We start from the raw sequence: 16,436 nt of genomic DNA, 5'->3' as shown, positions 1-16,436 counted from the left end.
AAGCTAGCAAGCAACATCAAGGGAACAAATAGCAGCAACAAACAGAAACTAATGCAAATGTAGTGTAAGAATGACGCAGATGTGCAGGTTGTTTTAAGTAATTCTCAGAAAACGATGTGATTTAATAAGAGAAGAGGCAATTTGGACATATTAACAAACACAGCTGTGTCCTGCGTGCAGAGTCATTATCTCGAGGCCACAGCGTCTCACGCGTCTCCCTGGACGGACACACGTGAGGTCTACAAAGAAACAATTCCTTCAGGCACCATGTACCTTACACAACGTGGGGAAGGTCTCCATGTTCTTCTCGGGTAGTTTTCTTCGCGATGACGACACCGTTAGCAAAGGAACCCTTGATGCTCCTCAGCCCAAAGCGTTTTGCGTGTGGGATACCAGTGAGAAAGTGGAAAAGTCACAGAGCCTCCTTGGAATCTGTTTGTTCTCCAATTGCTTTCCTTATTTGAAGTGTCATCTCACACACACACACACACACACACACAGACACACACCTCCTTTTCTCAACAGACGTAAACAAGCTGGACATGTAATTCCAAATTCCCCTGGCTGTAAGGAAATAGAGACGTTGCAGCTGCATCCCAATTATCCCCCACCAACCACATCTGGAGGCATCGTGAGGGCCCTGAATATAATATTCCAGAGGTGTCTGTAAGAGATTATCATCCGGGCGTAGATCGATTGAGGAATGTGAGAACCCTCACACTGTGACCGTTATGAGAGGAGGTCTGCAGGCTAGCTTAGCGAAGCTAACGCCGTGATCAATGACCACCAACTTTGGAGCCACAGACCACAGAGCGGGGAATGTTGAGTTTGTGGAGTTGCTTCCCTCGGTGGTTTTGGCGCAGTGTTTGTCTCTGATTGAATAGGTCTACGTTGCCCTTTTGACTTGTTTTCACCGCAGTCTTTTTGTTCAAGACCTCTTGGCTTAAGCGCTAGCTTATGCTAAACACAGAGCTTCAGCAAATAAATAACTGAAGACTCAAGCACATTAACTCAATTGTTTGCGATGCAAAAGTTATATTGGGGAATCACAATTGCGGACTGAAACAAACATTTAAATTTTACATTTTAGGTTGTTAAAATACTTTGACTGGTGGTGTGGGTTAGGGTTAGGGGTTAGCTCACCTCGTAACTCAACTCTTTCGTCATATTTTATATTAATATATATATAGTATCTTGAGACTGAAGCAAAGCAGCAGAGAGAGTCATATGTTGGGTTATTTGGAAGTTTGGGGGACGAGTGACGAAGTGACGGATAGGTCTCTGGTAGCCGCAGTGATCCGTCAATCACAGTAGGCCCCGCCCTAAAGCATTCTCTGCTTTACGGTATAGTTGAGTAGAAATAGACCATAATTTACTAAATGCACAAAACCAGAGTCTGAGAAAGAAAACTCATGTTTACAATGTTTACTGAGGTCATAAATCAAGTGAGGAGTAGTAACATTTTCTCATAGACTTCTATACAATCAGACGTCTTTTTGCAACCTGACTGACCCCTGCTGGTCAGACGGGAAAACGCAAGTTGCATCGGCTTCACGCGGCAGATCCGGAGGTTTCCATCTGATTGCAACCCAAAGGGGCAACGTTCCTCAGCAGCAGACTGTGGAGAACTTCCTGCTGCTTTTCAGTTTTAGGGATTTTAGCTTCAATGCTAACTCGCTGCTATTGTTGTACCACTGTTAGCACTACATTGTACCTGGTTTGCTGCAGTGCCTGTCAGATAGATTAGCTGAAAGGATAGTGATGGTAACGAGCTGTTTAACTTGAGTCTTGTGTTTTTTGTGTGAAGACGGCCAATCATGAGCTCACAAAGAAACCAGCTTAGTGCAGCCACTGTTTCCTGACGACCTCCACCATGTAAGATCCCCTGAACACCCACTTTGCCCATTAATCTGGCTGGTGAGGTGGGCAAAGGACGGACAACAAGGAAAGATGGAGCGGGAGGTCTCAGAAGTCCATGTCCCAACCGGACAGCTCATCCGGAGGACTGTCCTCGTCTGGAGGGTAGCTGTCGAAATAGCTGTGATCTGTCGGCCCCGTGAGCTGGAAGGAAAGACAAGCAAGGAGGAAAGCGTGAGAACTGAGGAGGAAGAACAGTAATGAAGATATCAATGTTTAAGATGGCCTCCAAAAAGCATCATCCCTCCAGCACGTTATAGCTGCACATTTAAATGGTTTGAATTCACGTTGACATTATAGCTATTAAAGAAAGTCACATCTCCATCCGTGCTCCTTTCATTTGATCTGCTTTGCCTTCAAACAAAGAACAAATGAAACAAATCTGGACGAGTAGATCCACTTACTTCTCTTTTCAGAGGAGATGGTATAGTCATGGCCTTCAGTCCCTCCCAGTTGAAGCCGTTAAACCACCTTCAGGCACATTGTGGAGCAAATAAAAACATGATTGATGCATGCATGATGTTGTAAATCAAAGTTTGACACTTGACTAATTTCCCCCTCTGATGTTACAGTGAGGAACCTTTAAGACCACTTGACCCCTTGTTTCTGGGGGGGGGGGGGCGTGCCTTCCTCAGGGCGTATTCTCTAACAACCTGATTGATGTACGGACAGACTGTCAAGTCCAATAACGTAATAATCCTTTTGAACATGTTCTGCAGCCCCTTCTCTCGTACAGTGGGTTTGGTGATTATCTCATTTCTGAGGTCGTTAAACCGCCGGCTCACATTCGTAATGTTCAATCAGTGCTAATAGCTCGTGCTGATCTTCCCACTGAGTCGGCCCGTCCTTACCGGTGCTTCTTGATATCCGTTATTCCGTTTTTGAGGTTTCCCAGTCGCTCCGATGGATTCCGCCTGCGAGGTGGAACGAGGCGGGAAAAGACTATATTATAATAATCTTTTTTTGGATATAAAATGCTTGCTAACCTTCAATCAGACCCTTGCAGTTGTGTACTGAGGGTGTGAAGGGGACTTTCTACCTGCACAGCTTCCGTATGAGGTCCTCGGGTCTCTTTGTGACCTTCTTGGGAAAGTCCATTTTCTCGATACCTTTCAAGATGAAGGTGTACGTCATCATCTGGTCACTTCCTGTGAACGGAGGACTGGGGAGTGCGGAAAAAAAAGAAAAATATTGAATTCCTTTGATCGGCCTGTTGATAATATTAACAGTAATAACAATTACTGCTAATCAGGAAGTCGATTATCAGAGGAAGGGCGATGACATGGTGCGATACAAACAGCAGATGGCCGACCTGCCGGTGAGGAGCTCGAACACCAGGATGCCCAGAGACCAGAAGTCCACACTGAAGTTGTGGCCTTTGTTGAGGATGATCTCAGGGGCCACGTACTCCGGTGTCCCGCAGAAGGTCCACGTCTTTTGGCCGCATCGGATCTTCTTGGCAAAACCAAAGTCAACCTTGGAAGAAAGGGTTGATCGGTTAAATGCAAATCTGTTCCCAGAAACAAATACCTCAAATGACCTTCCAGCTGTGGTCACTGTGATTGAGACCCTCACCAGCTTGATGTACCCCTCGGCGTCCAGCATGAGATTCTCCGGCTTCAGGTCTCTGTAGAGGACGCCTTTGCGATGCAGGTAATCGAACGCCTCGGTGACGCAGCCGATGCAGAATTTGGCGGTGGGCTCGTCAAAACTCCCCCTGGAGGGCGACAGAACGGGGTCTCAAGGTCGGACGCAGCAGAAGACTTTTTCCTGTGATTCATGACGCGCTTCCAGGAGAAGCCCCTCATCAGAGGGTGACCCGACAGCGACAGGAATAAAAGGACAAAGCCGTGGAGAAGGAGGGTTCTCTGGATCTGTCCTACCTGTCTCTGAGCAGACTCCAGATCTCCCCCCCCAGGCAGGCCTCCAGCAGCATGTACACATACTTGTTGTCCTTAAATGTGCGATACAGTCTGCGGTAAAAGAGGCACAAACGAGGTTAAGCTTCAAAGATAAAGGTTCCATGTCAGCGGCCTGAGGGCATGTTGCTGTATTTGTTTGTATTATGCTGAACCCGACAGTTGTTATTATCTCTGTTACCATCTCTTTCTATATAATTAGCACAGTAAAGATTAGTAGAGCTGTTACATTCAAAAAGCACTTGCCTCAATAGTGCAAATAAGCTTATTTTTGTAAAAACAAATAAAGAAAAACTGATTTCTGGCTTGACTAAACTGCAACAAAAAGCAATATGGAGATAATTAATTATGCAAAGCAGACCATAAGAAGATTGCTTACATAAATCAATGCAACGTATTCAAGGACATTAATGCTCAAGTTATTGCTTCATGTGTGTACTAATGTGGTTTTAATTGACCCTTGCAATATTTTCAAGGAAAGAACGCCAATAGAAAGCCGGAATCAGAGCGCCGTTACCCTCCATCACTTTACCTGACCATCATATAAACTATGAAGAGACAACATGGGGATTGAATGCATGCAGCAGGTCAACAGGACGAGCTTCCAGGGGTTGAAGAATGGTTTTAATATCCGGCTGCAGTTGAACCGGATCATCGTTATATATCACAAAAGCTACTGCTGCATTATCTCCCAGCAAATAAGTACATTTACAAAAGGGCCATGTTAACACCCCCTGCGACTCCTCCCCGCTGAGATGATGCAATCTGCTCCAGGCCTCGACTGCCATCTCATCAAAACCTAATAAGCGGCGCACTGCTGATGGAGCGCAGCTCTGTGACGGAGGACAAAAGGATGGAGGTTGGACGACTCACTTGACAACGAATGGCGAGCGAGCCTCGGCGAGGATCTTCCTCTCCGAGTGGATGTGCTCCTCCTGCCTGTTGTCCACAATGTGCTTTTTCTTGATGACCTTTAGCGCAAAGGTGACGTCCTCGCCCTGCACCTTCACCTGCAGATGGACATAAGGGGGGGGGTGGGGGGCTTGAATCTCTTCGTAGTGGGACCTTTTTCCAAAGGATTTGCTAATTTGGAATGTATAGGAGACGCTTAGTAGGACCCGTCAATCACAGTAAGCCCCGCTCTGAATCATACTACTGCGTTATTTCCCTCTAAATGGAAACTACCTTCCTCGCTGTAAACATCGCGTTATTTAGACAAAGTGACAAAGGTGTTTCTTTAACTTTTCATATTGAAGACTTTGGACCCACCAGTTCTACTCGCCCGAAGCCGCCGACCCCGAGGGTGGCGATGACCTCCAGGTGCTCGAAGGGCCTGGACGGAGGGAACGCCGACACCCTGTCCTTCAGCTGGATGACGTCCGCCGACAGCGGCTGGCTCTGGTGGCGGGACACCGACCTCCTGGAAGGACACAGCCTGGTTTCAGCAAACACTCGGGGGAGGGGGGCGGCCAAAGCGAGAGCCTACCTGGCGTGTCTCTTCTTGTCGTCGCGGTCCAGCGTGGCCACGTAGCCCTCCAGGTACTTCTGCAGCTCATTGAAGGTCCCCACCGTCTGGTTAAAGGTCCTGTCAGACAACGAACACACGTCAACACTGACGCCCCAAAAGGTCCAGGCCACGAAAAGCATCCTTAGTAGGAGGCGTTTCCTCAGAGCATCGGATGATGAGGGGGACGCTGAGCCTCACTCCGAGACACGGAGGGGCGGGACAAAGGGACGATTTAAATGGTTCTAATGAAGAAACAGCATTTACTGTAAATAAGTCACTACAAATCCAAGAGAGGAAAGAATGAGATCATATTTAGAAAATTATTATTATTATTATTTTGTGTGACTTTTTTTAATGCAGATGGAACAAAATGTCCAGAAAAGGTGACTTTGACGGTGGGGATGCTCACTCTCTGTCGATGACCAGGCACTCCACCCCGTTCTCGTCGGCAATGATGTTAGCCGACCGCACATCGTCGCTAGAAAAGAGACACACACACACATTTCTCCCTGCGTTTCCTCCCAGAATAATGACGAAAAACACAACCTGTGGGTTCTGTGGTCTTTACCTGATCAGGGCCTTCTCTCCAAAGTAGTCTCCCTTCTGCAGCGTGTTGATGGTCTGCGGCAGCTTGTGGTCCTCGGTGGTCTGGGTCACCTTCACCTGCACAACACAGCCGTCAGGACCCTCGATTCACTGCTTCACGCTGACGTCTCCGGTTCAGCTTTCACAGGTGCTCTCAATTATTCGCACTAATATTGTTGCATGCACTGTAAAAAGAATCCCTGAGAATTAGAATAATTGACGCATTAAATCGGAGTAATGGGAACACGATGGCCGCGAGTGATGAGCGGGCGTCGATATTTTCTTGACGCGCTGTCAAAACAGACGCGTTCAGGGTGAGGGTTCAGACCCTTCTGCTTGTTCTGCTGCTCGGTGTCAGAAGGAACTCGGCCTGGATGTGGAAAAGCGGCCACTGAGGGTGGAGGTCAAACGGCCCACTCCCGTTTGACCTCAGCGACCTTCGCGCCCCCTGTTTCTCCTGATGGGGGGGGTGGGGGTGGGAGGGTCGTTTCCTGTATTAGCCCCTGACTCCCAAACAACATGTGTTCCTCTCTGGTTTGGTTAGCTTAGCGCTGAGGAGCTGCTGTCTCGCATGGGCTCATAATGGCATTTTGAAAGTCCCCTGTGGCCGCCCCCCCCCCCCGGACCCCCCGCCCCGGTGTCAAGTTGCCGACTCATCAGACAGGCGGGCGGGTGAGTCATCCCCGTCTGACCAACATGTTCTTTTGTTTTAGGAGGAAATTACACGATTTGTTTGACTGTTTTTTTTTTACTTTTTGGGTTAAAAACATCTTCCATTAAAGTCACAGTGACATTTCTTAGAAAAGCATTTAAACAACGATGTTTTAATTGAAGGGACAGAGGAAGGCTGCAGGAGCTGAAAGGGCTCAAAACGACCTTTCTTTAGCCATCGAACACTCTGACTGACGGAGAAAAAGCCTCTTCGTCAGTGCGATGAAGACGTGAAGCAGCTCCGTCTATGCGAGGTCCTGCAGGGTTTGTTTTATTGTCTCGTTTTATTGTCTAACGTGGTAGAATCAGTCAGCTAAATGTAATGTAAAGAATCACCAGTGGGCATAACGGCAAACAAACAGAATTAGATATTTGAAGGTAACGTTTTGGAGTCTCCACGTAGAATAATTTCCTTCCTGCAGTTGTTTTATTGTTTTATACTTTTGAGCCGAACGCCGCCCTTGGGATGTAAATAAAATACTTCCACAGCTATTGGATGTCGGCATTAAAACAAACAGAAGAAGTGTGGAATGAATCCTAATCAGCGGTTAAAGTGGCCCCTTAAGTTTTCTCTCTTGCGCCACCATCAGGTCACAAACATGTTTTTGGACTAAATAGCTGAATTATTGACACTTCCACCTGTGCTTTGTTAGCATGCTAAACATTTTAAACAGACAAGGTAACATGGAACCGTCTGCTCAACCTTAGCCTGTTGGCATTGTCATTGTTAGCATTTAGCTCATAGATATCATCATGGCAATTTTTTTCAACATGTATTTTCCACCAAACATTCCTGCAATGCTATTGGTTAAACTCTAAATTAAAGTTAAAATTCCCCCACAATCCTCTTTTTCGTTCTATTCCAAGATGGTGCCCACGTAGTCCAGTAAGGGCTTTACCGTGATTATTCACAATTGTTTTGGCCCTAAAACAACTTGAAATCTGGCCCAGTGAATATTTTCATTACACAATCTTTAACGACTTCACTTATTTCAACAATGAGACCTCCATGGATCATATGTTTATGGTAGTAAATCATAACAGACCTTGTTCAACGGGTCCTTTCAGCTGCTCCTCTTTTATAATTGGGGTCTATGTGAAGAAATATTTTCGTGCTACGAGGGCATTTTTTCTCTGCGAAACCGCAACTGACGTTTTTGTCACAAATTAATCTAATTTTGCCTTAATGCAAACCAGGTAACTTATGAGAGACGGGTGAAGTTCTACATCTGGGCAGTCTTTCCTTTAGCAGTAAAAAGTGTATGTGTGGGTTACCTTCCCCTGTGCGATGATGTAGAAGGTGCTGCCCTCCTCCCCCTCCCGGATGACGTGCTCTCCCTTGTCATAGTATTCCTAATGGGGCAGAGAGGACACTGCAGTCAGTGGCAGTGCCGCATTGATTGGAGCATTGAGCGTCCGTTCTGGTTCCTGGTAGCCGGCCCCCTGCGGGAGGACTCCAGCCGTCAATGATGCTGCATCACTGACAGCTGATCAGGAGGGGGGGAAGGGAAGGGGGGGGGCTTGTGGGATTAATGAAACCAGAAGAACAGGTCGATGCCATTTGTTGATTATGATGTTTTCGAATGTCTACGAGGGCCCCTGTGGTGGATGTTAATATTCATCTGTCACGGGGACTTTATTTATTCCCTCAGTTAACATTATAAACATGAGTTCATGGTCTTAGTCTCTAGTCTTCTTCAATACAACATGATGTTCATTTAGTAGACTATGGTCCATTTAGACACAGTCACTGTTAAGCAGCAGATGTGGGCGGGGCTACCTTTAGCGCTGACAGGTCGCTCGCTACCTTTGACATGTTTTCGCTAAACAAGTCGAATCCTTTCACAATAATCTTTCTGAATATTTCATAAAATGACATTTGGGTCAGTGACAGATGTCGTCACCATAACGACGTTCACCAGAAAGAGTTAAATGGCAACAATGTCTTGCAGTAGAAAAACCCTTTGTTTCACAAAGGTATTTGAAAGAATCTCGATTCGCATGTAGTTGAAACCTGTCATCCAATCAGACGCAGGCAGCTCTTGTGTCCCTGCTATTGGCTCACAGTTGGCCTTCCTCCCGGACCTCCAGTTGGTGCAGATCACACTCGACCGGGAACAAGGGTCATTTCAATGTTATGTTCAGTCTCACGAGCGTCGTAAACGTGAGTGACACTCCGAGTCAAACACCGGGGGCACAGCGCGTTCCCCTCGGCCCCTCCTCCTCGCGCCGTCCGTCAGGCCCAAAACCCGACGCGCCAAACCGCAGCGCCGGCGCCGCTCTGCTGAATCAAGCGAGCCGCCGGATCGCCTTCCGCTCTCGGGCTTTGTCTTTGGGGACATGTTTACTGTCCAAACCCTTGACACGAGGGGTGTCTTTCCTTGTTTACGTCCCGCTTTACGCTTCAGGGGAGCCAGTTTAACGCCATCAGGGGGGGGGTTTACTTTATGAAGACGGTTTGGAGGACTCGTCTCTGGGTTTGTTTTACCAGCTCGAATCCTCAACCAAACATTTACGCAGACAAAACACACCCCCTCGCTAGAGGTACCCGGAACCCCCCCCTCCCACTAACATGTACATCAACTTGCTGTGCACGTGGTGTGTTAGAAACGCACACTTCAGGGTACATTCCTCCTATTTTCGGCGACTGTCAATCAACCAGTCACAGCAGATATTCACCCTCACGCCTCTCTCTACCACCGGGGGGGAGACTAGAGGAAGGACCTATTTTAAGGACCACAGCAGTCCTCAGGGGCCCCCAGGTGGGGTCGGTGCCGACGCTGGAAAGCGTCTTGCTGCCTTCGAGGATCAGACATGACGAGAGCACACATGAATGATTCAGAAAGGGAGTTTGTCCCTCGTAACCAGAAACTGCAACTGGTCCGACTCGATGATCTTCCCACGGATTTCTCTAGAAGTCCAATCATCAGAGAGAAGAAACGGACATAAGAATCCTGAAAACGAGGTACCCAACATCACTCACACACACGCACACACAAGGACACACAAGGACACACAATACAGGGGCGAAAACACACCAAATTCCATTCCCCCACTGTTTGACAAGAAGCTTTAATATTATCTGGCAGATTCTCGACGAACATCTGCACCACTATTGGGTTACAGCCCCCCCCCACCCACCTTCCCTCCACCCACACCCCCCCGAACGGCAACAGAATCAGAAATGACTGAATAAGGAAAGCAGTGAGACGAGTTACAAAAGAACGTCCTTGAAGTTTTGGTGGAGAAAAAACGCTGAGAGAGGCGATTATTGGCCCCGCGCTGGAACACACACACACACACACACACTTTGTATGTTCTCACACCGAACGCCTGTCACATCTTTAAGAAATCACTCGTCCCCCATTTTTGAATAAACACTTTCTGGGGCCTTGGTCAAATAATGACGGTAACAATATACAGGAACAATATCGTCTCTGTTCATCAACGAGGTACTTTGTGAACACGCTGACATGCAGTAATGGTATATGGCCAAATGGAAATGATATTTAGACAGCAGCTATCTGCTCCCAGGAGCTCGGGGAGTGGGGGGGGGGGGGGGGGGCAGAGGGAACACAATGAAAAGTTAAATCAGCCCCAGATTGATTGACAACTTACCACCTCGAGGCAGTCCACTATTTTGCTGAGCTTGTCCTCGGGTAGATACGCCAAGAGTGAGACACTGAGAGACAAGAAGAAAACACTCATTCGTCTCCATGTCATGAGATCTTTCCAGGGTGGGGCTGATGGAGAGAGGAGTAAGTATTGGTGACACGTCGCCCTGGTTCTGCTGGAGGTCATTGATCGTTGACCAATGAACCGCAGGCCCCTCGATGAGCAGCGGTGCATCAGGGATCTGCAGATACCAAGTGTTTCTTTTCTCTGAATATTTCTGCCTCCTAGTGGCCCAAAAGTGCTTCGCGCTGCTTTAAATGTGCTTTTGCTGCGGTGAGAAATCAACCTTATAAAAGTATATATCTGCCACATGAAGATAAACTACTTCATGATGTTGTCGTGGCTGCGGGTCCTTTATTATTTAACCATATGTCAAATAGAGCTCTACTACCTGACTTTGAATTTGCTTAGCGATACTTTGTGCGTCATCACAGGGAAGCATCTGTCAGGTGCTGCTGCTCCCTCATTGGCTGCTGGTGGGAACTCACCTTCGGAGGAAGTTGCGGTACTGCTCGTGTCGCGTCTCGGCCGTCCTCCTCATGATGTTCTGAAACACCTCGCGGTCCAGCGCCCACGTCCTCACTTTGTTCACCGCTGTGAGAACAACCAATAACACGATGCTTTTAACCTTCACACTGACGAGTCACCACAAGGAAACAATGGACACTCTGTACTCTTTCGTCCTGTTTTCTAGTTTAAATAAATCACCACACAAAAGTATTGCCAAAGGCCACCAGTCAATTACCCGGTTAAATAAACACCTCATAGCACTCATATACTACGTGGTATGTGCTCTCCGGATGCCGAGGAGGTGAGAACCAATCAGAGCGAAGCTGTGGATGTCATCAAAGTCTTTGTCAACACACAACCAACGCTTGTTAACTCGGTTCCGCGGCTCTCACTATCAGATGATTCCTCGGACGGAGGTCAGATGAAGTGTCAGATTGCAGGGGTGCGTGGGGGAGGGGGCTGAATGAGATAATATCGTGTTTGGATGCTGGACAGGATGGGAAACTGATTTAGCATAATTATTGAAAAGCAAAAAGTAAACAGTTAGCTGTTAGGTGAGGAAATCAAAGAACCTGAATACATTTTTAAATACTTTTGTCCAAAACACTTTGTCCAAAACACGCTGTCACAAGTCATCAACGTCACAAGTCATCGGCGTATAGTCGAACTTTGTCGGGTCTAACACCTCTGCTTCTAATGCTACTAGGCACAACTTGGTGCCAACGTCCTTCAGTCCTCTATGGACTGAGAAAGGAGGGCCATGTGTGATACTTCTGATCACACGAGGTCACAGATGTGTGACTGTGCGTCCGTCCTCCTGCTGTCCGACGGCGTGGAAGCTCAATCTGTGTGTGGGGGGGGGGGGAGGTACCTCGGACCGACGCCGTCCGCGTGCAGTTGTAGAGAATGGCTAATTCTCCAAAGGTGGTCCACACCGTTATGGACGCCAGCAGTTTGTTGTGTTGAAACACGTCCAGCTTGCCATCTGCAAATATGAAACAAGGACAATCAATAGTGTTGTCAAACCCATATTTAGGACACAGGAAGACAGACGCGCTACGGGCACAAAATATCAATTTTCAATTTCATTCAATTCAAAATTCTTCTTCGCTGGTTGATGTGAATCGAGCCTGTAAACACGAGTGTGTTCAAACAGTGTGTACTGTGTGCACATGCAGGTCCATTTGTATCACAGATAACATCCCTACTGTCAGGACAACATCAGACACAAGAGACACTTTTAGGCTGCTGGTCCGTCACTGACCCCGAAGCGGCATGAATTCAGAGTCAAATCAAAGAGCTCATTAATGAGATTAAAATCACTGGCTTGTGACGTAAGAGTGATTATTTACGTCATTAGTGAACATCATTTTTTATTATAATCGTTAGAGCAAAAGTTAGAGAATCCATCTGGAAAGGTCACATGTCAGTGTGGCAGGTCTCTGCAGCTTGGGAATGAAACACAGAAAATTGTTAAAAATGTTACATAATTGTGTGAAGTCAAGAGCTAAAAGTGCTAAATGTGCCCGAAGCTTAAAGGCACTTCCGTGTACTTTCTGCATTGCGGTTCTTGTTTTCACCTTTTGGAACAGAAGGCTCCGCCCCCTAATTAATGGTGATATCACCTGCTGAGGTTCCTCATCGCGCACGTCGCTACTGCTTCTTATTGGTGGCTGTGTGTCATGTGACGTTTGCATATCAGCAGGAAGTGGATTTTCCAGAGCAAGAAGAAGAAGAAGAAAGGGGAGGGGACTCACCTGCCAGGACGAACAGGTGGTTCCCGGGCTCTCCCTGCGTGATGACGTACTCGCCCTGCTGGTAGGTGCGCTCGTACATGCACTCCACCATGTCTTTGATCTGCTGCAGCTCCAGCCTCTTCAGGTACTGGTTCTTGTTCAGGGCCTCTGCCAGCAGCTTCTTGATGCTGTCAGGGACGACCACAGGGGGAGGAGTTAGACCACAAGGGGAGGAGTCAGACAGCAGGGGGAGGGGTTAGACCTCAGGGGGAGGAGTTAGACCACAGGGGGAGGAGTCAGACCATAAAGCATGGCAGTGTCTTTGTACTTTTCGAAATGTTTTCTTTACTTTCTTTCATGTCTTTCAAGTTCTTCTCCCTCCACTGACCATGTGGTGCGTCCACATTACTCAGTGCTCTTTTATTCTGTGATGATGAATCACAGAACAGAGAAAACATAAAATGTGTGTTTTAAGACTCCTTTGGGAGGTTGTAAACCCGAGGCCTGCAGATCCCGAGCAGGAGGTGGGTATCCACCTTATCGGGCGTCATAAATGATGACTTCGGGCTTTTGTAGTCCTTTTCTTTCCTCCAGTCGGGTCATGGCTGCACCCGTGTCTGCAGCGGGCTGATAGCCATTCACCGAAGAGCCGTTTTGTGTTTACCAGACAGCCTCATTTACATCGTCTTGGTTGTGTAACGCGTGCTGGGCTTATTAGCGACACATGCTTTAAACATGAGGATCAGGTGGAGAGACTCTAAGTGGCCTCATTTATTCATGTTGTTCGCTATTAAGAACGAGGTGACAAGAGCCAATTTGACTTTCATGTTGAGAAACCACAAAAGAGACGTGTTGCTTTCACAAAACCACCTTTTTGTGTCGTTTGTTGTGCGCGGTTGCCAACCGAGGTGTGGGAGGACCTTTGGAGACCATGGAGACGGACTTTTAATTGGCCTCCAGGAAATTCAAGGTTCAGGAGGGGGAGGGGCAGGGAATGTTGAAGAGCGATGGAAAAGGAGGAGGCGGAGTCTAAACACGAGGCAGAAGACCCCTCCAGCTCGTGACTGGTGAGGTCCTCAAAAAGATCACTGGCCAAACTCAAGACTTCACAACCTTCAGTCCACAAACCGATGTGTGACATCGAGATGCGTCCACTACTTTTTTAATACACATTATAAGAGCAAACCTACACGCTGTTGCCCCCCCCCCCCCCCATTCATAAGGTGGCAGAGTATCTTCTCGTTATGACTGAGCTACCCTTGCACCCTCCACTCCTCTAGTGTGGAGTCTAAAACCTTCAGACACTGCTTCTGTCGTTCCACTTCCCATCCCAAAAGGTCTGGAGATATCTCTTCATTGGGACTAAACAGTCCCAAACAGGCTATTTTTTTGAGTCATTGAATGATTGAAATGGAAACTACGAGAAGAAAAAGATTCCTTCTGGACGTAAATTTGATCGGGTTCTATTTTTTCAGCAAAAAAAAGCAGCTGAAAAATCTTGGACACAGAATTAAGTTTTTACAACATTTTCCTTCCACGTCGTCGCACTGAAAGCTTTTCTTCTTGCCCACTTTGTCTCCACCACCCACTGCTCCTAACACTCCTCCAGCTGAGCCAAAGCGTGTCATCAGCCTTTTATTTTTCCCTCGTAAATGTCTGCCTGGCCTCGTTATCGTCCCTCCTCTTTGCGTATTCTGGAACGCAAACATCTCACCTGGCGTCCTTCGGCACGCGGGCCTTCTCGAAGGAGAACTTGGGCAGGCCGCTGGAGTCGTAGGTCCTGGACGTGGGTTCGGCAGACACCCCCGATTTGGCCCCTTTCCTCCTGTTGAGGCTCCCCTTGATGCGAACGCTGAGTTTGGGGCTGGTCCTGCAGCTGGCCCTGATGGACGGCGGCCTGGAGGACGCCGCCGCCCCGCTCTGGCTCTTCATCACGTCCTGCAGCTTGTTCAGCTGGACGTTCTTCTCCTGCAGCTCCTCGCTCAGCTCGGCCAGAGAGTCCGTCTGTTTGGCCAGCTGCTCCTGGAGGTCTTGTATGCGCTTCTCCTTTGCGCGGAGCTCCTCGTCCCTCCGCTTGCCCTCCCGCTCCAGCTCGTCCACCCGGGCCCTCAGCGAGTCTAGGGACGGGTTCTTGGGGCCTCGGCAGCCGGGCGCCGGGGCGGAGCCGTCCGAGGGTTTGTACCGCTTCGATTTCATGGAGCCGTTCCCCATCCTGTCACCTGAGGAGGGAGAGAGCTTCAGGGTTGGTCACGGCCGTCCTAAAGGTCCGCCTCGAGGACGCGGGGACGCAGGTTTAAACTAAAGAGAGCGGATCTGTACATAATGGTCAATAAGTGAGTCCTCTCCATCTATTATTCAGGAGGCAGGAAGTATTACGTTCCATCGGCAGTCTGGAGCAGTGAGGCTGATAAAAAGGGATCTGGAGAGTGTTTCTGTCCTCGTATTAAAGCCAATCTGGGAGAAAAATGTCAGAGAACAATTGTGTTTTTGTTGTGTGAAACTGGCGCCCACACACACACACACACACACACACACACACACAGTGGACTTCATTCATCACATTCCTGCTGCTGAGTGAAGCTCAAATGTTCTCAAACAACGACAATTACACACCGACCTCGGTTTAGAAATAAAAATGGATTCTGAAATCCACGATGTTGTTTTTTGTTTTAAAGCTTGAAATATTTTAACTTAAAGACACAAAACACCCCGCGGGACTCCTCGCATTGTACAGTGGATTAAAAAAAAACAACGAATTCGCGTAAGTTTCCGAATGAAAAACCTGCAACTTCCGCTGCCTCGTCATCCTCCGGAGAGGAGAGGAGAGGAGGGAGAGGAGAGGAGGGATGGAGGTCCGCGTGATGCTGGAGGACATCTCACCTGCTTCTGGAGCTCAGCCTTCAGACGAGTCCGAAGAGGAAGCGACGTGTGCGCGCATCGGAGCATCAGCAGAGAGCCGCTCCATCTCCCTACGCAGCGCCGCATCCTCCCCCCTCCTCCCCTCATCCCCTCCTCTCCTCCCACCTCGTCTCCCCCCCCCTCGTCCCCTCCTCCCCCCTGCTCCTCTCCCCCCCCCCCCCCCCCCCCCGGTGTTTGGCCGGTCAGGTGCGAGTGACGTAGACGCTCCTCGTGGTTAAGAATGACGTATTTATGTAAATCTAAGACGTTGTATTGGTTGTATACTATTAATACACAGTAAAAAGTAATATTTTATCTTTTGAGACAATACACTTTATGGTTCAAAAGATGAATCTGGACCAGTAATAATAACAATGACGTTTCACAAAATCAGCTTTTAACTGAAATGAAAAGCATTAATAATGACTCAACCTAAAGGGCATTATTAGTATATTAAATATCTATTCATGTTAAAAAAAACATAGCAGGGGATTAAACATTTGTCTTTTTAAATATATTAAATTCAAAAGATGCAGCTGTCGCATTAGTTTTTTCCTCTAAATAGGAATGTAAGCAAATAGATGTTCAGCACCAGAGATTCTAAATCATTTTCATTTGAATTGAAGGTGTTCATTTTTTAAATGAAGAAACATGAAACATTGACATCGATAAGAAGAGAGACAGAGAGCGACATCATCAGAATATTCATCCTACTGCTCAGCTCCTCTTTGAAATATGGATCTCTTTGCTGTTCCACTTCACCCTTTGTCACCTTGGTGCTGGACAGAGGACCAGAGAACATCTGGAAGAGGCTCAAACACTGTGTGGAGACCAGGTCTTAAATGTGCTCCTCCATGTTTGTGGTGGAAGCTGCAGGAACGATTCATTGGTTTTGTGTCTGAGCCGCCTGGCCTGCAGCAGGTTTCTATTGACGGACAGCGTGGCAGGAGGCCAAAGCGACCAAGTAGACAGAATCCA

The 16,436-nt window shown here is 47.8% G+C and overlaps 1 protein-coding gene across 1 annotated transcript; it reads right to left on the bottom strand.

The window, feature by feature from the left end:
* Positions 1 to 84: 84 nt before the first annotated feature.
* Positions 85 to 15,577, bottom strand: prkg2 (protein kinase cGMP-dependent 2). Its single transcript, XM_037482245.2, has 19 exons — positions 15,441 to 15,577; positions 14,275 to 14,779; positions 12,582 to 12,748; positions 11,696 to 11,809; positions 10,803 to 10,908; positions 10,258 to 10,321; positions 7,915 to 7,992; positions 5,912 to 6,006; positions 5,753 to 5,821; positions 5,323 to 5,421; positions 5,106 to 5,256; positions 4,710 to 4,846; positions 3,801 to 3,890; positions 3,493 to 3,634; positions 3,230 to 3,393; positions 2,957 to 3,079; positions 2,769 to 2,831; positions 2,322 to 2,388; positions 85 to 2,061 (listed from the first exon to the last, which is right to left on the bottom strand). Exons 2-19 carry the CDS (start codon positions 14,769 to 14,771, stop codon positions 1,966 to 1,968), a joined length of 2,322 nt encoding a protein of 773 aa, XP_037338142.2. The 5' UTR covers positions 14,772 to 14,779; positions 15,441 to 15,577; the 3' UTR covers positions 85 to 1,965.
* Between the last annotated feature and the right edge of the window lie 859 nt (positions 15,578 to 16,436).

This window comes from Pungitius pungitius, chromosome 5, assembly GCF_949316345.1.
Source record: "Pungitius pungitius chromosome 5, fPunPun2.1, whole genome shotgun sequence".
NCBI classification, from domain to species: domain Eukaryota; kingdom Metazoa; phylum Chordata; class Actinopteri; order Perciformes; family Gasterosteidae; genus Pungitius; species Pungitius pungitius.
The sequence above is the reverse complement of the archived record's forward strand: the minus strand, read 5'-3'. Positions and strand labels throughout refer to the sequence as shown.

Excerpts from the sequence above, each read along its gene's own strand:
- prkg2 (XM_037482245.2), bottom strand. The coding sequence starts at position 14,771 with ATGGGGAACGGCTCCATGAAATCGAAGCGGTACAAACCCTCGGACGGC. Across the intron at positions 10,322-10,802 it reads TACCGCAACTTCCTCCGAAG|TGTCTCACTCTTGGCGTATC; the intron begins GTGAGTTCCCAC and ends CTTGTCTCTCAG. Across the intron at positions 7,993-10,257 it reads TAGTGGACTGCCTCGAGGTG|GAATACTATGACAAGGGAGA; the intron begins GTAAGTTGTCAA and ends CTGCCCCATTAG.